The sequence below is a fragment of the Budorcas taxicolor genome, chromosome 15 (genome assembly GCF_023091745.1).
Source record: "Budorcas taxicolor isolate Tak-1 chromosome 15, Takin1.1, whole genome shotgun sequence".
NCBI lineage: Eukaryota > Metazoa > Chordata > Mammalia > Artiodactyla > Bovidae > Budorcas > Budorcas taxicolor.
In genome coordinates, this window is record NC_068924.1 from 60,232,716 (window position 1) to 60,253,012 (window position 20,297).

Consider the following 20,297-nt stretch of genomic DNA (forward strand, 5'->3'; position numbering starts at 1 on the left):
GAATCAGTTCTTGTCACCCTTCTCATCGACCTCCACCCGCTCTAATCCCGACTGTTCCCCCACCGTAGCCCCCCACCCCTCATCCCCCGTCATAGTACTGCAGTCGTCAAGCGGGAAAGGACAGGGAGCTGCAGTGGGTAGGTTATGTGGGGGAAGTTTTGAGGAAGGCGGAGGAAGCTTGGAGGCGGGTGCTGGGGGTACTCGCTGAGGAAGAGGAGAGAAACGACAGTCTGGGAGCGAGGACAAGAGCGAGTTAGAACAAGGCGAAGGAAACCTTTTCCTACCGCGCCCGCACTTACTGTTGGTAAACTCCTGAGGCAAAGGCGAATGGGTTACCATAGCGACCGCGTCAGGAGGGCGGAGCGGCGCTTCCGATCCGTGCCTCCGCCATTGTGGCTCGGCTGGAAACTTGACCGCGTTAGGTCAGTGACTTCCGGCGGAAGCAGAAGCCGGTTCCGAGGTTTGGCAGACAGCAGGCGAGGAGTGGGCTCTAGTGGCTTTACTGTCGGTAAGTTTGCGATCGAGTGGATCCCGGAGAGGGTACGAAGTCTGTGGCTGGGGGACACAGGGCACTGTGAGTGCAGTGGATTTCCGAGTCCCAATTTTGAGGAAGCCCCGGATGTCTCGTTGAGTTTGCGGCTATGGGAAGAAGTTGCCTGGTTCTGGGGCTCCTGGCGGGTTCTCTTCGGTTCGGAAGGGCTGTCACGTCCTTGAAGAGTTTCAGGAGCTCCTTGCGAGATCTGAGCGCCTGTCCAATAACTGAAGGACTGTTGCTCTCCACCTGCCAGTGCTGACTGGCTATTTGGCATGTTATTCTTTGAAGATAACCCGAAGACAAGAAGTGAACTGGAGACATTAAGAGGGAATGCTCCCAAATTGATTTTAATTCCTCGTTTTGCTTTTAAAGAATATTTACGCATTTTATAAACACTTATTAAACTCTAGTATGTTTAGTGAGTACCTGCTGTGTGTCGCTTTTACCAAGAGACTAGCAGAAACACCTTTCTTAGAGGGCCATCCGCCGCTCGGGTTTATTATCGAATTATTTTTTTTTTTCTTACGCTGTTGTATATTCGTTACTTTAATATACAAGCGTATATCATGAAACATCTAACAGATTTTTCCACACTTGTCTGTATACTTAAACGTGAAATTCTTGGGGCGTTTCAAATGAAAATATTTGCTTCTTCTTGCATTATAATGATGACTTAATATTACAGAACTTAGGGAAGCTGTACCTAGTTATTTCCCAGGTATACGCAAACTGTAATGAATTGTCGTCAATATTTCTATTCAGCTGATCTGAAAAGGACCACTTCTTGTTCAAGGTATGACGGCATTTGAGCAGATACCAAAAAAGGATTGGTACAGCATTCTGGGAGCAGACCCATCTGCAAGTGTGTCAGACCTAAAACAAAAGTATCAAAAACTCATTTTAACGGTAAGTCTTTTGTTTTTGATTCTGTATTGCAGGGGGAAAATCAGGTTTTATGTGACCAGAAATACAGGTTTCTGTACAATGAATATATAATATCAAAGCAGGAATCAAAAGTATTAATTTGGTTAATTGAAAGTTTCAGTAATATTGTAAAAGAAGTTGATTTGAGATGGGATTGCATAGTGATTTGGACCATATCTGAGTCATGCTGGTTGGTTTAAAATCCTGATTCTACCACTAACTAACCTTGGGAATTTGGGCAAGTTATTTTCCCCTATATGTTCCCTGTGTTGGCTAAAGTCATGCTCCATTCTTTGTGAGCACGGACTGTAGCTCGCCAGGCTCCTCTGTCCATGGAATTTTCCAGGCAAGAAATACTGGGGTGGGTTGCCATTTCCTTCTCCAGAGGATCTTCCCCACCCAGGGATCAAACCTGAGTCTCCTGCATTGGCAGACAGATTCTTTACCACTGAGTGACCTCAAGTTGTATTAAATGAAATAATCCATGTGAATTTCCTTGAAGTGTGTCATGTAGTAAGCGATATTAGCATCCAGTCAATACTAGCTGCTGCTGCTGCTAAGTCACTTCAGTCGTGTCTGACTCTGTGCGACCCCATAGACAGCAGCCCACCAGGCTACCCGTCCCTGGGATTCTCCAGGCAAGAACACTGGAGTGGATTGCCATTTCCTTCTCCAATGCATGAAAGTAAAAAGTGAAAGTGAAGTTGCTCAGTTGTGCCCGACTCTTCGCGACCCCATGAACTGCAGCCTACCAGGCTCCTCCGTCCATGGGATTTTCCAGGCAAGAGTACTGGAGTGGGGTGCCATTGCCTTCTCCATCAACACTAGCTACATGTGGCTATTGTGCACCTGAAACTTCTCTAGTTGAAAAAGAGGTGTTCTATAAGTATAAAACAGACATTGGGTTTTGAAGGCTTAGTACAGAAAAATAATATAAAATAGTCTAAAATTTTTGTGTTTATTAAATATTGAAGTGACAGTGTTTCGGATATATTGGCCTTTTTACATATTTTATACGTATACAGTAAATATACTATCAGAATTGCCGGGCTTCCCTGGTGGCTCAGATGGTAAAGAATTGTCCTGCAAGGCAGAACACCTAGATTTGATCCCTGGGTTGGGAAGATCCCCTGGAGAAGGGAATGGCAGTCCACTCCAGTATTCTTGCCTGGAGAATTCCATGGACAGATGAGCCTGGCAGGCTACAGTTCATGGGGTCGCATGTACCCTAAATGTATTATCAAAATTGACTTCATCCATCTTCTTTGTAAACATTACATATATGGCTTGCATTTATAGTTTACATTATATCTTTATTGAATAATACTGATCTAGGCCAGTTAAAGACTTGTTTTTCACTGATTTCATTCCTTTGTGAAATGAGTTGTGGTTTTTATAAAGAGATAGTATCTTTCTAAACTACCATATTAATTTTTTCGGCTTATATTATGAGGTTTCTTAAGGAAATTAGTAACTATTATCATCTCCAGTTAACTCAGTTTACAGAAAGAGTAGAGGATCATTACTTTTATAACATGGGTTGTTCCTCAAGTTTTTATTAGATCTGTGAGATTTTGCCGTAACAGTGTGAGACAGTAGATGTTTCACTGTCAAGAATGTATTATTATCCCTGCTCTAGGTAATAAGTTGAGCTAAATGATGTTAAGGTTTCTTTTGTCTCAGGACTTTTAAGATTTCTGTCAGTAAAATCAAGTAGACTTTTGGGAAAAATTTTTTAGTACTATATCATTCTTGTGCCTCAGCTAACAGAGATGTGAGGCTGGAGAAGTACACTGGCTTTGGATCATGCACAGCCTTGTAAGCCGTTTGGCATTTAATTTGACAAGAAGTTATTTGCACTTAGTACAGTAATATCTGTCAAATGTCAAACAAAGTGAATGAACCGTTTTGCGTCCCCTCTAGTAACATATCCAGAATTCCAGTTGCTCTACATCTTCCCTGTCATTTGATGCTATTAGTCTCTTTAAATTAATCTCTTAGGAGTTTTTCAGTGTTGCCCCCATTGACATTTTGGGCAGGATAATTGTTCTGTGGGGTTATCCTGTGCATTGTTGGATGGTTTGCAGCATTCTAGATGCCAGTAACAACTGAAAATGTCTCCTGGTTGTAAAAATTGCAAACCTCCCTATCTCATTGAGATCCACTGCACTGCACATTCTCCTGTGTTCATGGTGATATCTAACTGGTTTTGTATTTTTCTCATGGCTGATGGTGTTAAGCTCATTTTTAATGTGATTTTAGCCATTTGTATAATTTTTTTTCGTGAAGTCTCTTGAAAAAATTACATATTTCCTTGATCTTGTATATATATAAGTGTATTTTCTCCTAGTCTGTGGCTTGCCAGCTCATTTTCCTAATGGTATTTTTCAAGAAGTTTTGTTTTGGTGAACTGTAATTTATCAGATTTTTGTTTTACGATTAGTGCTTTCTATGTCTTCTCTAGGAAGATCATGAAAATAATCTCCTATGTTTTCTTCTAGAAGACATGTAGTTTGCTTTTACCTTTGTATGCATGCGTGCTCAGTCGTGTCTGACTCTCTGTGACCCCATGAACTAGAGCCCGCCAGGCTCCTCCGGCCATGGAGTTTTCCAGGCAGGAATACTGGAGTGGGTTGCCATTTCCTATTCCAGGGGATCTTTCCAACCCAGAGATCAAACCCGCATGTCTTGTATCTCCTATATTGGCAGACGGATTCTTTCCTACTGTGCTGCATGGGAATTGTGTATCCTGTGATATAGGAAGTCATGTTTTTGGTTTTCCCTCAGTAAGGATATCCAATGTTCATCATTTGTTGAAAAGATTTTCCTCCCTCCATTGGATTGTCTTTGCAAGATGGATCTATTTTTGGACTATATTCTGTTTAATATATTTGTTTATCCTTTTACTAATACTTTTGTGTGGATTACTATAGGTTCACAATCAGTTTTAAAGTCACCTAAAGTTAAATAATCTTATTCTACTTTTAAATTTTATTTTGGTTAATTTAGATTGCTTGCATGTACCGTCTGAGCCACCACGGAAGGCTCAGTGTTTAAATTTAGTATGGTTATTCCAGCTCCAAAAATAATTGGGAAATAACTGCATTTTCTCTCTTTTCTGAAAAAGTTTGTATAAGATTGCTATTGTTAATTATTTAAATGTTTAATATAATTTACTAGGGAATTAAACTGGGCCTGAACTTTCCTTTGTGGGAAGTTTTACTGTTATGTGTTTATTTTTAGAGGCTATACGGCTGCTGAGAGTTTCTTTCTATTTTCTGTTTTGTCAACATAGGTGAATTATACTTTTTCAAGAATTTGTCCATTTCATTTAAGAAGTCTAACATACTTCAGGGCTTCCCTGGTGGCTCAGAGGGTCAAGAGTCTGCCTGCAGTGCAGGAGACCCAGGTTTGATCCCTGGGTCAGGAAGATATCCTGGAGAAGGAAATGGCAACCCACTCCAAAATGTTCATACTGTTGCCTTATTAGTCCCTTATTGCTATAGATTAGGAGAAGGCGATGGCACCCTACTCCAGTACTCTTGCCTGGAAAATCCCATGGACGGAGGAGCCTGGTAGGCTGCAGTCCATGGGTTTGCTAGAAGTTGGACACGACTGAGCGACTTCACTTTCACCTTTCACTTTCATGTGTTGGAGAAGGAAATGGCAACCCACTCCAGTGTTCTTGCTTGGAGAATCCCAGGGACAGGGGAGCCTGGTGGGCTGCCGTCTATGGGGTTGCACAGAATCAGACATGACTGAAGCGAGTTAGCAGCAGCTATAGATTATGTAGTTATGTTTTCCCTTTGATTCTTTATATTGGCAATTTGTATTTTCTGTTTATTTTTTCCTAATGAGGCTCACCAGAGTTTTTTCTATTTCTTTAATTTTGTTTGCCAAGAACAAACTTTTACTTTATTGACATTTTTATACTGTTTGTTCATTTCTCTTCACTTGATTTCTGTTTTTAATTTTATAATATCCTTTCTTCTACTTATTTGCTTTTATTTTCCTGGTTCATTAATGTAGAACCATTCATTATTGAATGTACACCTGTCTTACTTAAATAGTAAGAAGTGACTATGTAAGTGACTACATAGTACATAGTACTTACATAGTCACTTAAAGCTACAAATTTCGCTCTAAGCTAGGAAAACTGCTTTAACTACATTCTACAAATTTCGATATGTGTATACACAAATTATATAAAAGTTTCTCCTGTAATAGTATTCTTTCACCTGTGGGCTACTAGGAAGTACACTGTTTAATTTCTAAACACTGGAAAATATTCAGAACTTTCTGTTGACTTCTAATTTACTTCTGTTGTGATTAGAAAATACATTTGGTATGATTTCATTCCTTTATATTAATTAAAACATGTTTATGGCCTAGAATATGATCTTAGTGAATATTCCCATGCCCTTAAAAAATATGTATTTGGCTTTTATTGAATATAGTGTTCTATAAATGTTTGATAGATCAAGTTGATAGTATTCAAATACTTTATATCCTTATTGATTTTTTAGGGGACGATTTTTATCAGTTTCTGAGAGAAGGACGTAACGTCTTCAGCTGTGATTGTGGATTTCTGTTTTCCTCTAAAGTTTTGTGAACTTTGTTTTATTTATTTGGGATCATTTTTATTGGGTGCATATATGTATGTGTGTGTGCATTAAAATTATGTCTTTATGAATTTGAACCTTTGATCACTGTGAATTTCCCCTCTGTATTTCTGACAGTATTCTTCCCGAAGTGTACTTTGATATTTCTGTAGCCACACACCTTTCTTATCCTTCAGTTCAGTTCAGTTCAGTCACTCAGTCAGTGTCCAACTCTGCGACACCATGGACTGCAGCATGCCAGGCTTCTGTGTCCATCACCAACTCCCGGAGCTCACCCAAATGCATGTCCATTGAGTCAGTGATGCTATCCAACCATCTCATCCTCTGCCGTCCCCTTCTCCTCCCACCTTCAATCTTTCCCAGCATCAGGGTCTTTTCCAATGAGTGAGTACTTTGCATCAGGTAGCCAAAGTATTGGAGTTTCAGCTTCAACATCAGTCCTTCCAATGAATAGTCAGGATTGATTACCTTTAGGATGGACTGGTTGGATTTCTTTGCAGTCCAGAAGACTCTCAAGAGTCTTCTCCAACACCACAGTTCAAAAGCATTAATTCTTCGGTGCTCAACTTTCTTTATACTCCAGTTCTCACATCTATACATGACTAATGGAAAAACCATAGCCTTGACTAGACGGACCTTTGTTGGCAAAGTAATGTCTCTGCTTTTTAATATGCTGTCTAGGTTGGTCATCACTTTTCTTCCAAGGAACAAGCGTCTTTTAATTTCATGGCTGCAGTCACCATCTGCAGTGATTTTGGAGCCCCAACAGATAAAGTCGCTCACTGTTTCCATTGTTTCCCCATCTATTTGCCATGAAGTGATGAGACTGGATGCCATGATCTTTGTTTCCTGAATGTTGAGTTTTAAGCCAATTTTTTCACTCTCCTCTTTCTCTTTCATCAAGAGGCTCTTCAGTTTTTCTTCATTTTCTGCCATAAGGGTTGTGTCATCTACATATCTGAGGTTATTGATATTTCTCCCGGGAATCTTGTTTCCAGCTTGTGCTTCATACAGCCCAGCATTTCTCATAATATACTCTGCATGTAAGTTAAATAAGCAGGATGACAATATGCAGCCTTGACATACTCCTTTCCCAATTTGGAACCAGTCTGTTGTTCCATGTCCAATTCTAACTGTTGCTTGTTGACCTGCCTACAGATTTCTCAAGAGGCAGGTCAGGTGGTCTGGTAGTCCCATCTCTTTCAGAATTTTCCACAGTTTTGTGTGATACACACAGTCAAAGGCTTTGGCATAGTCAATAAAGCAGAAGTAGATGTTTTTCTGGAACTCTCTTGCTTTTTTGATGATTCAGCAGATGTTGGCAATATGATCTCTGGTTCCTCTGCCTTTCCTAAATCCAGCTTGAACATCTTGAAGTTCATGGTTCACATAGTGTTCAAGCCTGGCTTGGAGAATTTTGAGCATCTTTTCGCTAGTGTATGAGATGAATGCAATTGTGTGGTAGTTTGAACATTCTTTGGCATTGCCCTTCTTTGGGATTGGAGTGAAAACTGACCTTTTCCAGTCCTGTGGCCGCTGCTGAGTTTTCCAAATTTTCTGACATATTGAGTGCAGCACTTTCATAGCATTATCTTTTAGGATTTGAAATAGCTCAGTTGGAATTCCATCACCTCCACCAGCTTTGTTTGTAGTGATGCTTTCTAAGGCCCACATGACTTTGCATTCCAGGATGTCTGGCTCTAGGTGAGTGATTCCTGCTGCTGCTGCTGCTACTAAGCTGCTTCAGTCATGTCCAACTCTGTGTGACCCCATAGATGGTAGCCCACCAGGTTCCCCCGTCCCTGGGAATCTCCAGGCAAGAATACTGGAGTGGGTTGCCCTTGCCTTCTCCAGTGCATGAAAGTGAAAAGTGAAAGTGAAGTCTCTTAGTCATGTCTGACTCTTAGCGACCCCATGGAGTGCAGCCCACCAGGCTCCCCCGTCCCTGGGATTCTCCAGGCAAGAATACTAGAGTGGGGGTGCCATTGCCTTCTCCAGGTGAGTGATCACACCATCATGATTATCTGGGTCATGAAGATCTTTTTTGTATAGTTCTTCTGTGTATTCTTGCCACCTTTTCTTAATATCTTCTGCTTCTGTTAGGTCCATACCATTTCTGTCCTTTATTATGCCCATCTTTGCATGAAATGGTCCCTTGGTGTCTCTAATTTTCTTGAAGAGATCTCTAGTTTTTCCCATTTCATTGTTTTTCTCTATTTCTTTGCACTGATCACTGAGGAAGGCTTTCTTATCTCTCCTTGCTATTCTTGTGGAACTCTGCATTCAGATGGGTATATCTTTCCTTTTCTCCTTTGCTTTTCGCTTCTCTTCTTTTCATAGCTATTTGTAAGGCCTTCTCAGACAGCCATTTTGCTTTTTTGCATTTCTTTTCCATGGGGATGATCTTGATCCCTGTCTCCTGTACAATGTCATGAACCTCTGTCCATAGTTCATCAGGCACTCTGTCTGTCAGATCTAGACCCTTAAATCTATTTCTCACTTCCACTGTATAATCATAAGGGATTTGATTGAGGTCATACCTGAATGGTCTAGTGGTTTTCCCCACTTTCTTCAATTTAAGTCTGAATTTGGCAATAAGGAGTTCATGATCTGAGCCACAGTCAGCTCCTGGTCTTGTTTTTGCTGACTGTATAGAGCTTGTCCATCTTTGGCTGCAAAGAATATAATCAGTCTGATTTTGGTGTTGACCATCTGGTGATGTCCATGTGTAGAGTCTTCTCTTGTGTTGTTGGAAGAGAGTATTTGTTATGACCAGTGCGTTCTTTTGGCAAAACTCTATGAGCCTTTGCCCTGCTTTATTCCATACTCCAAGGCCAAATATGCTTGTTACTCCAGGTGTTTCTTGACTTCCTAGTTTTGCATTCCAGTCCCCTATAATGAAAAGCACATCCTTTTTGGCTGTTAGTTCTAAAAGGTCTTGTAGGTCTTCACAGAACCATTCAACTTTAGCTTCTTCAGTGTTACTGGTTGGGGCATAGGCTTGGATTACCATGATACTGAATGGTTTACCTTGGAAACAAACAGAGATCATTCTGTCATTTTTGAGATTGCATCCAAGTACTGCATTTCAGACTCTTTTGTTGACCATGATGGCTACTCCATTTCTTCTAAGGGATTCCTGTCCACAGTAGTAGATATAATGGTAATCTGAGTTAAATTGACCCATTCCAGTCCATTTTAGTTTGCTGATTCCTAGAATGTCAACGTTCACTCTTGCCATCTCCTGTTTGACCACTTCCAATTTGCCTTGATTCATGGACTTGACATTCCAGGTCCCTATGCAATATTGCTCTTTACAGCATCGAACCTTGCTTCTATCACCAGCCACATCCACAACTGGGTGTTGTTTTTGCTTTGACCCTATCCCTTCATTCTTTCTGGAGTTATTTCTCCACTGATCTCCAGTAGCACACTGGGCACCTCCCGACCCCGGGAGTTCCCCTTTCAGTATCCTATCATTTTGCCTTTTCATACTGTTCATGGAGTTCACAAGGCAAGAATACTAAAGTGGTTTGCCATTCCCTTCTCCAGTGGACCACATTCTGTTCAGACCTCTCCACCATGACCCTCCCATCTTGGGTGGCCCCGTGGGCATGGCTTAGTTTCATTGAGTTAGACAAGGCTGTGGTCTGTGTGATCAGATTGGTTAGTTTTCTGTGATTATGGTTTCAGTGTGTCTGCCCTCTGATGCCCTCTCGCAATACCTACTGTCTTACTTGGGTTTCTCTTACCTTGGACATGGTGTATCTCTTCATGGCTGCTCCAGCAAAGCCCAGCCACTGTCATAATTGTGACCTCCTTGGAAAGGTCCCATGGTCTCACTGCTGCACTCAGTGCCCTCAACCCTACATCAGGCCAATGCCAACCCATGCCTCTGCCAGAGACTCCTGGACACTCACAGGCAAGTCTGGGTCAGTCTCTTCTGAGGTCACATTCTCCTGGGTACTGGTGTGCACAAGGTTTTGTTTTTACCCTCCAAGAGTCTGTTTCTCCAGTCCTATGTAAGTTCTGGTGGCTGTATGGAGGAGGGGTTAATGGCGACCTCCTCCAAGAGGGCTTATGCCATACCCAGGTCTGCTGCACCCAGAGCCCCTGCCTCTGCGGCAGGGCACTGCTGACCCGTACCTCCACAGGAGACACTCAAACACAGTTCTGGCTCAGCCTTTGTGGGGTCTCTGGGTCCTGGTGTACACAAGGTTTGTTTGAGCCCTCCGAGCATCTCTGGCAAGTATGGGGTTTGATTCTAAATGCGACTTCGCCCCTCCTGCTGTCTTACTGGGGCTTCTCCTTTGCCGTTGGATGTGGGGTATCTTTTTTTGGTGGGATCTAACAGGTGTGAAAGGAACAGGCCTATTTGGGAAGCAGCTCTAGGTGCTCCCTGTGTTGGGGGAAGGAGGTGGATCTCATCACCCATTTCAGAGCCAGAAGCCCTGCCAGGCGGCCCAGGGACTTTTCTAGTACAACCCCAAAGGTGGAGGCTGCAGGGATCCAGGACCTGCTGGGCGCGGGAGCCAGAGAGGCTCGGAGTCCTCACCTGTCTGTGGCCGCCTCTCCACAGGCCTCAGTTTCCTTGTCTGGGTAATGGGCTGATTACCAGCTTCCCCCTCCCCAACTGAGAAAAAGTCGCTAGGGTGTTCTGGCTCAGCACCGCTACAGAAACCACTGGAGAAAACAGTCTGTTTCAGTTTCAGTTGAAAGAAGGGAAAAAAAAAAAGCAGTAAACTTTGCCCAGAAGTGCAGGTAACTCGGCACGTGTGAAGATGCCCAGGCCGTATCATAACCCACCGCTGCCTCAGGAGACAGAGTCGCCGCTGGTTGAAGTAATGTAATGGCTTCCGGGACCATCCTCTGCGCTTTCCCTTTGGTTGCTTTCAAAATTTTTTCTATATCTTGTGATTTTAGTGGTTTCTTTGGCATTTCCCTAAAACGTGAATACTTTGTGTTTATCCTATGTAGGGTTAACTGAGCTTCTTGGATTTTTGGTTGATATCTTTCTTTAATTTGTTTCGGAATGTTTTCAGCCATTATGTCTTCACTTTTTTTTTTTATTCCCTGCTTCACTCTTTCTTCTCTATTTGGGATTTTGATTACATATAAGATTGTACTGCAGGTATTGGTTGCTCTATTCTTTTTTCCAGTAGTTTTTTTCCCCAGTTTTTATTTCAGTTTGCATAATTTCTGTGAACCTGTCTTCAAGTACACTGGTTTTATTTTCCCTTCTGCTTTGTCCATCTCCTAATAAATTCATTACAAAAATTATTTCTCTTTATTATCTAGTTTTTGTATCTAGCATTTATCTTGGCTCTTTTTTTTATATAGCTTTCATCTTTTCCTTTCTAGTGTTGTGTACCACTTCCAGTAGTTCCTCTAAATAGAGTCTTTTTTAAGTCCCTGTCTGATAATTCTAACATTTGGGTCTAACATCTATCTCTGAGTCTGGTTCTGAAATTGCACAACTCAGATGGGACTTGAACCCATGGATTAGGCCTTAAATCCACTGTCTTTTAATTGAAATTGCACACCAGGTCTCAGGACTTAATGAAGCTCAGGTTCTTTATGTCTCAGTACAGAAGGAATTCAGTGATAGGCAAAGTGATAGGTAAGAGGTAGATTTATTGAGAGGGGTACACACTCCATAGACAGAGTGTGGTCCATCTCAGCTGGCAAGAGGCCCTGGGAGATACACATTCCATAAGACAGAATGCAGTCCATCTCAAAAGATGAGAGCAACCCAGAAATGTGGTATGGTGAGTTTTTATGGGCTGAGTAATTTCATAGTCTAGTAAGTGGGAGGATTCGTCCAACTATTTTGAGTAAGGGCCTGGTATTCAGGAATTGAGCCACCACCTACTTTTTTGGCTTTTTATGCTTGGCCTTGGAACTGTCATGGCACAGGTGGATATGTCATATAGCTTGCTAATGTATTATAATAAATGTGTAATGAGGCTCAGGGTCTATTTGATCAGATCTTTTCCATCTGGGGCCTAATTGGTTCTAAACAATTTTTGTGGTATCCTCAAGAGCTATGTCCTTCTTTCAAAGGTTATGCCCTGCCCCCTTCCCTTCTATTTCAGTTCTGTATCCTTTCTTCATTTTGGAGCAAATTTTGTTGCTTCTTTGCATGTCTTATAATTTTTTTGAATGCCAAAATTGTTTGTAAATGAAAAGTAGAGATTGAACTAAGGAATGTATTCTCAGGGATGGGCATGTGCCTACTTTGTAAGGTGCCATGTGTAGCGGTCTGAGTCACTAGCCTGTAACTGAGCTGAGTTTTTTTGCTTGCTATTGCTTTCGTGTTTCATTTCACCTTGGGCTTCAGGTGGTTTGAGCAGGATCAGAACTGCCCCTGTAGCAGAACTTGGGATCTGAATCCCACTAGGATTTGTCTTAGCTCTCCTGCCCTGTCCTTGAACTTCGTATTAGGAATGGTCTGTCTCAGTCTTCCTTTTCCTTTCCTAAGTTGTGGATGACTGCTGCCTGGTACTCACTGTGAAATCTAGATTCCTTCCAGGCATTCTCTACTGCTTCAGTCCTGCCTTCTGACTTGAGTAAGCCACTTGTGCTTGTGCCTTGCGAGTGACTCTTGGCAAAGGCCTGTAGGGGTGGAGTTAGTGAATGGCTGCAGACTCTGTTATATCTGTTATATCTGGGGTACCAAGGATTATTGTGCCAGTCTGTGTCTGGTCTTTAAAATTAAAGTTCATTTTCTTCTTATCTGTGTCAGTATTGATTTCCTGCTTCTGCTGCCAAAGGTCAAAACAGTGATGGCTTTTTTTCCCTCTCTTCTAGGGTCTTTTCATTTGGATTTTGGTTAGTTGGGTTTCTTTGAGTCATCAGCTCTCTATTTTAATTAAATTAATTAATTTATTTATTTATTGACTGTGCTAGGTCTTTGTTGCTGCTTGGGCTTTTCTCTAGTTGCAGCGAGTGGGGGCTACTCTCTACTTGGCGTGCACGTGCCTCTCATTGCAGTATCTTCTCTTGTTGCTGAGCACAGGCCCTAGGGCGCGGGCTTCAGTAATTATGGCACATGCAAGGGCTTTGTTGCTCTGCATCTTGTGGGCCCTCCCAGACCAGGGATCAAACCTGTGTCTCCTGCACTGGCAGGCGGATTCTTTACCACTCAACTTCCTGTTTAAAGAAATGGTTGAATTTCTAGAATCTGGCTTATTCTCCTGCATTATGCCTTTCTGCATTATAATATGCCATTATTTCTTCCATCTTTGAAAATACCCTTTCTCCGAACGCATTTCTGCCACCTCTTGCCCCAACTCTTTTGTTCTTCGCAGCAAAAAATGTTTCAAAACTTTGCCTCTGCTTCCTTTCTCCAATTTCTCCCTTCCTATTCTCTCTCTTAAACCTGCTACAGTGAGGCCTTGTTCCTGCCACTGCTCTCTTTCCCTAGTCCACTGTGCCCCTTCTCGTGCCTCACCCAATGAAATCTTATTCATTGGCTCAGACGGTAAAGACTCTGCCTGCAATGCAGGAGACCTGGGTTTGATTCCTGGGTCGGGAAGATCCCTTGGAGAAGAGAGTGTCCACCCACTCCAGTATTCTTGCCTGGAGAATTCCATGGACAGAGGAACCTGGTGGGCTATAATCCATGGGTTGCAAAGTCAGACATGATTGCATGACTAATACTTTCTCCCCCCTCCCCCCCCCCCTTTTTTTTCATGTACTGTTTTATACTAATTTATACTTCACACTTTATAAATGCTTTAAATCTTATCTGGTGTTATCCTCTCAGCAGTCCCGTAAGGTAGGGACTATCTTTATATTTGCAGCTGAGCAAACCAATTCTTATTTATAGTCAAGTGATTTGCCTGAAACACACAATGAATAAGGTGTAAAATCTAGGCTTGATCACATATCCTCTGCCCCTCAAGATGCTCCCTTTGTATCAGACTTCTCATAATTGCCATCCAAAAGGGTTTACAGTTGTTCAGAGGCATAATTTTCAGTTTTCCGGATTTCAGTGGAAGGCTTATTCATGTACAGTTAATGAAGTAGTACAGGGGTCAGACATAATTACTATTCTCTGTTTTAATTTTGAAAGGATCTAGATTATATATGGTGTATGGAGATAAAACTTACTTTTCTTATTCTCTTTGTCTAAGTTTAGAATTTCCAATAGAGCTGAGAAGGAGAAAATTATAAGGGAAAACCATACTACTTACCATGCTTATCAGTTTTTTTTCAAAAACACTTTTAAAGTTCATAATCTTGCTTTCTAATTTGAATTACCATGTATGTTCTTAAGTCTGTTTTTCAGCAATGTCACCGAACAGTTGGGGAATAAAATTACATTTGACAAATACTATTCTGTATCTAATTTTGTAAAAAGGCACATTTATTACATGCACTTTTCCAAGTTCAGAAGACTTGGAATTTAACACCTCCTACATAATTAGTTGTTGGGATAAAATATTGCTAAATCGCAGGCTGCTAAGTTTACAATACATGTTGATTTAGTAAATACTGTTTCCTTATTTTAGTTTTTGTAAACGTAGTACTTACTCAAGGTTCTGATTCTGACAAATTCTTATTAACTAATTGCAATCTTTTAGAATGCATTAAAGAGACATATAAAGCACAGAATTAGCTTGAAAGACATTTATTTCATATACCATTAAGTCTGTGGCATAATAAATTGCTATGTAAAAATAAAGGTAATTGAATCAACATTTCCCAGCAGCGTTTTTTTGTTTGTTTTTTTTTTTTTTTTTTGGTGGTGGGGACGGAGCTGTGCTAGGTCTTCATTGTGGTACACAGACTTAGTTGCTTGGTGTCATGTGGGATCTTAGTTCCCTGACCAGGGATTGAACCCACGTCCCCTGCGTTGGAAGGCAGATTCTTAACCATTAAACCACCAGGGAAGTCCTCCAGCAGTGTTTTATTAATAGGGACTTTGTGTGTGCTCAGTAGCTCAGTTGTGTCCGACTCTTTGTGACCCCATGCACTGTATGGAATTTTCCAGGGAAGAATACTGGAGTGGGTTACCATTTCCTTCTGCAGGGGATCTTACCAACCCAGGGCTCGAACTCACTTCTCTTGTGTCTCCTGCATTGACAGGTGGATTCTTAACCATTGGCTACCTGGGAAGCCAGTAGGGACTTAAGTATTAATAAAAGTAAATTGCTCTTCTTTTTTCCTTATGAATCAATTTTTAAACTATTTTTCTAGTTTTTTTTTAATGTAAGTTAAATAATAATTCATTGCTTTGTAATGGTCTAGGGTCAAGAATGATTAGTTATGTTATCCCGTGTGTTTTACAGTTATGCATGTGAAAATTGCTGTTTACTGAGGAAAAAGCTTCCCCCCAAAAGCTTTGTCACAGTGAAAATTGGGGGCCTTTTCCTGTTGATGCTGATAATATTACAGGATGCCTTTCAACTGCAAAAGAATTATTGTGTTGGAAAATTATATGCTGCTGTTGCAATATGTTCCATAATCTTAAAGAAAATCCATGTAATTTGAGGCAAAAGTGTGCAGGTTGCTGTTGTTCTTAAGGTTGGAAGAGTATAAAATGCCTTTGACAGTTACATGGGCATTCAGAGATTCTCTTGATTTTAAGTGATTATATATGTAGATTACCATTAAGCTTCTTACGTAATACATTTTAGCATCTTGAAAAAGAAAGTAGAAAAGGGTTCCTGAGCTATAGGGGAGAAAATTACCAATCAGCAAAGAAGGGAGATAAGAAGAATTCTTTAAATAGGTCTTTCGACTATACTACAAAGTGATCGTAATTATTGAAAAGGTATTTAGGCAATATGAGAAATTTTCTGAAAACATCTGGCAGTGTTGTGAGTAAAAATCAAAAGAGTATAACTTTTAATGAACATTAATGATTTATGTTGATGTGGTTAACTGCTTGCTGTCCTCTGGGTGTCATACAGGGTGCAAGCTATTTAACAGTAATTACTTTGGTATGAACTGTTCTCTTCCATGATAAGAGAATGACGTTTTAGGTGAACATTAAGTAATAACATTAACTAATACACATTACTGTGTATCAGACACTGTTCTAATCACTTTATGTCCATTTATTTAACTCTGCAAAGCAAGAAATCATTATTATCCCTGGAAAATGAGGCTCAGAAATTAAGTAACACTCTGGTAGGTGACAGGAAATTATGACACACTATATATACTTTGAAAACTGGGTAAATAAGAAAGCTAACAGTTACCTTTTCAAATTTTTCCTTATCTTTCTATTGCATATATACAGCAATAATAGATTGTATCTTTAGAGAAAAGGCAGCGTTTATGTTACACGTGCAGAAGAGAGAAGGGTTAACTATGTGGACTCTGCAGATGAGGTAATTTCCTGGGTTTGAATTCTGACTCTGCCACATACTAGTGCTGTGACTGTCAGCCAGCTCTAATAATTTAGGAACTTGTTTCCTTATCTGAAAAATAGGTACAAATCATTATTTATTCATAAATATTAAATACTCATGTGGATGTGAGAGTTGGACCATAAAGAAGGCTGAGCACCAAAAAATTGATGCTTTCAAATTGTGGTGCTGGAGAAGACTCTTGAATCTCCCTAGGACTGCAGGGAGATCAAACCAGTCAATCCTAAAAGAAATCAACCTTGAATATCCATTGGAAGGATTGATACAGAAGCTGAAGCTCCAGTATTTTAGCCACTAGATGCAAAAAGCTGACTCATTGAAAAAGACCCTGATGCTGGGAAAGATTGAAGACAGAAGAAAAATGGGGCTGTAAAGGATGAAGTGGTCAGATAGCATCACTGATTCAATGGACATGAATATGAGCAAATGGCAGGAGATAGTGGAGAACAGAGCAGCTTGGCATTCTGCAGTTCATGGGGTTGCAAAGAGTTGGACTGGACTTAATGACTAAACAGCAACAACTATATGCCAACTCTGTTCTAGGCATTTAGTAACTAAATATCTATTTCATAGGGTAGTTATAAAGATTTAAATCAGTAATAAACATAAAGCATCTAGAATAATGATTGTTGTTGTTCAGTTGCTCAGTCATGTCTGACTCTGCGACCCCGTGGACTGCAGCACGCTACGCCCTCCTGTCCTTCACCATCTCCCAGAGCATGCTCAAACTCACATCCATTGAGTCAGTGATGCCATCCAACCATCTCGTCCTCTGTCGTCCCCTTCTTCTGCTTTCAGTCTTTCCCAGCATCAGGGTCTTTTCTAATGAGTCAGCTCGTATTCGATGGCCAAAGTATTGGAGCTTCAGCTTCAACGCAGTACTCTTAACGAATATTAGGATTGATTTCCATTAGGATTGAATGGGTTGATCTCCTTGCAGTCCAAAGGACTCTCAAGAGTCTTCTACAAAACCACAGTTCAAAAGCATCACTGCTTTGGCGCTCAGTCTTCTTTAGGGTCCAACTCTCATATCCATACATCACTACTGAAAAAATCATATTTTGACAGGGGAGACCTTTGTCGGTAAAGTAATGTCTCTGCCTGTTAATATTCTGTCTAGGTTTGTCATAGCTATTCTGCCAAGGAGCAAGGATCTTTTCATTTCATGGCTGCAGTCACCATCTGCAGTGATTTTGGAGCATAAAAAAATAAAGTCTGTCACTGTTTTCATTATTTCCCCATCTATTTGCCATGATGGGACTGGATGCCATGATCTTAGTTTTCTGAATGTTGAGTTTTAAGTCAGCTTTTTCACCTTCTTTCACCTTCATCAAGAAGCTCTTAGCTCCTCCTCACTTTCTGCCATAGGGTGGTGTCATCTGCATATCTGAGGTTATTGATGTTTCTCCCGGCAATCTTGATTCCAGCTTTTGCTTCATCCAGCCCAGCATTTCTCATGATGTACTGTGCATATAAGTTAAATAAGAAGGGGGACAATATACAGCCTTGACGTACTCCTTTCCCGATTTGGAACCAGTCTGTTGTTCCATGTCCAGTTCTAGCTGTTGCTTCTTGACCTGGATACAGATTTCTCAGGAGGCAGGTCAGGTGGTCTGGTATTCCCATCTCTTTAAGAGTTTTCCACAGTTTGTTGTGATACATACTGTCAAAGGCCATAAAGTCAAAGGCGTAGTCAATAAAACAGAAGTAGATGAGATGTTTTTCTGGAACTCTCTTGCTTTTTCTATGATCCAACACATGTTGGCAATTTGATCTCTGGTTCCTCTGCCTTTTCTAAATCCAGCTTGAACATCTGGAAGTTCTCGACTCATGAACTGCTGAAGCATAGCTTGGAGAATTTTGAGCATTACTTTGCTAGCATGTAAAATGAGGGCAAGTGTGCAGTAGTTGGAACATTCTTTAGCATTGCCCTTCTTTGGGGTTGGAATGAAAACTGACCTTTTCCAGTCCTGAGGCCACTGCTGGGCTTTCCAAATTTGCTGGCATATTGAGTACAGCATATTAACAGCATCATCTTTTAGGATTTGAAATAGTTCAGCTGGAATTCCATCACCTCCACTAACTTTGTTCATAGTGATGCTTCCTAACTAAGGCCCGCTCCACTTCATACTCTAGGATGTCTGGCTGTACTGAGTGATCACACCATGGTGGTTATCTGGGTCATGAAGATCTTTCTGGTATAGTTTTTCTGTGTATTCTTGCCACTTCTTCTTTATATCTTCTGCTTCTGTTAGGTCCATACCATTTCTGTCCTTTATTGTGCCCATCTTTGCATGAATGTTCCCTTAATATCTCTGATTTTCATGAAGAGATCTCTAGTTTTTCCCATTCCATTGTTTTCCTCTGTTTATTTGCATTGTTCACTTAGGAAGGCTTTCTTATCTCTCCTTGCTATTCTTTGGAACTCTTCATTCAGATGGATATATCTTTGCTTTTCTCCTTTGCCTTCCACTTCTCGTTTTCTCAGCTATTTGTAAGGCCTTGTCAGACAACCATTTTGCCTTTTTGCATTCCTTTTTCTTGGGGATGGTCTTTATCACTGCCTCTTGTACAGTGTCACGAACCTCCTTTTATAGTTCTTCAGACACTCTATCAGATCTAATTCCCTGAATGTATTTGTCACTTCCACTGTATAATCATAAGGGATTTGATTTAAGTCATACCTTACTGGCTTGGTAGTTTTCCCTACTTTCTTCAATTTAAGTCTGAATTTTGCAATAAGGAGTTCATGATCTGAGTCACAGTCAGCTCCCCGTCTTGTTTTTGTTGACGGTATAGAGCTTCTCCATCTTCAACTGCAAAGAATATAATCAGTCTGATTTCAGTGTTGACCCTCTGGTGACGTCCATGTGTAGAGTCATCTTTTGTGTTATTGGAAGAGGGTGTTTGCTATGACCAGTGTATTCTCTTGACAAAACTCTGTTAGCCTTTGACCTGTTTCATTTTGTACTCAAGGCCAAACTTGCCTTTTACTCCAGGTATCTTTTGACTTCCTACTTTTGCATTCCATTCCCTGTGATGAAAAGGACATCTTTTTTTGGTGTTAGTCCTAGAAAGTCTCGTAGGTCTTCATAGAACTGTTCAACTTCAGCTTCTTCAGCATTAGTGGTTGGGGCATAGACTTGGATTACTGTGATAATGAATTGTTTGCCTTGGAAACAAACAGAGGTCATTCTGTTGTTTATGATATTGCACCCAAGTACTGCATTTCACACTCTTTTGTTGACTATGAGGGCTACTTCATTTCTTCTAAGGGATGCTTGCCCACAGTAGTTGATTATATAGCAGTCATCTGAATTAATTTCACTTATTCCAGTCCATTTTAGTTCACTGATTCCTAAAATGTCAATGTTCACTCTTGCCATCTCCTGTTTGACCACTTCCATTTTACCTTGATTCATGGACCTAACATTCCAGGTTCCTATGCAGTTGCTCTTTATAGCATCGGACTTTACTTTCACCACCAGACACATCCACAACTGGGCATTGTTTCCATTTTGGCTCAGCCTCTTCATTCCTTCTAGAGCTATTTCTCTGCTTTTGTCCTGTAGCATATTGGGCACCTGCCGACCTGGGGAGTTCATCTTTCAGTGTGCTTTTTGCCTTTTCATTCTGTTTTTGGTGTTAGCACAAACAATGCTTGGTACATAGTAAATGCTCAGTTATTTTATGGTTGCACATAACAATTCAGCATTGGGAGATTGACACTTTTCTGGGTTTTTTTCCAACAGTGAAAATAACACGTTAGTCTTTTTTGATGGCTTAAGGGTCATCACTGTTAAAATTAATTTTTATGCTCTGAAAACACAGACA

At 40.8% G+C, this 20,297-nt stretch overlaps 1 protein-coding gene across 3 annotated transcripts in view; it reads left to right on the top strand.

Annotated features, from left to right (window-relative positions):
- The first annotated feature begins 455 nt into the window (after positions 1–455).
- DNAJC24 (DnaJ heat shock protein family (Hsp40) member C24) overlaps positions 456–20,297 on the top strand; it is a 76,908-nt gene continuing 57,066 nt past the window's right edge. For 2 of the 3 annotated variants that reach the window (XM_052652515.1, XM_052652517.1), the window contains exons 1-2: positions 456–508; positions 1,298–1,441. In XM_052652515.1, coding sequence (XP_052508475.1) covers positions 1,331–1,441 — 111 coding nt within the window. In that variant the 5' untranslated portion in view covers positions 456–508; positions 1,298–1,330. The remainder of the gene's footprint in view (positions 509–1,297; positions 1,442–20,297) is intronic. The other variant, XM_052652516.1, reaches the window with a different exon arrangement.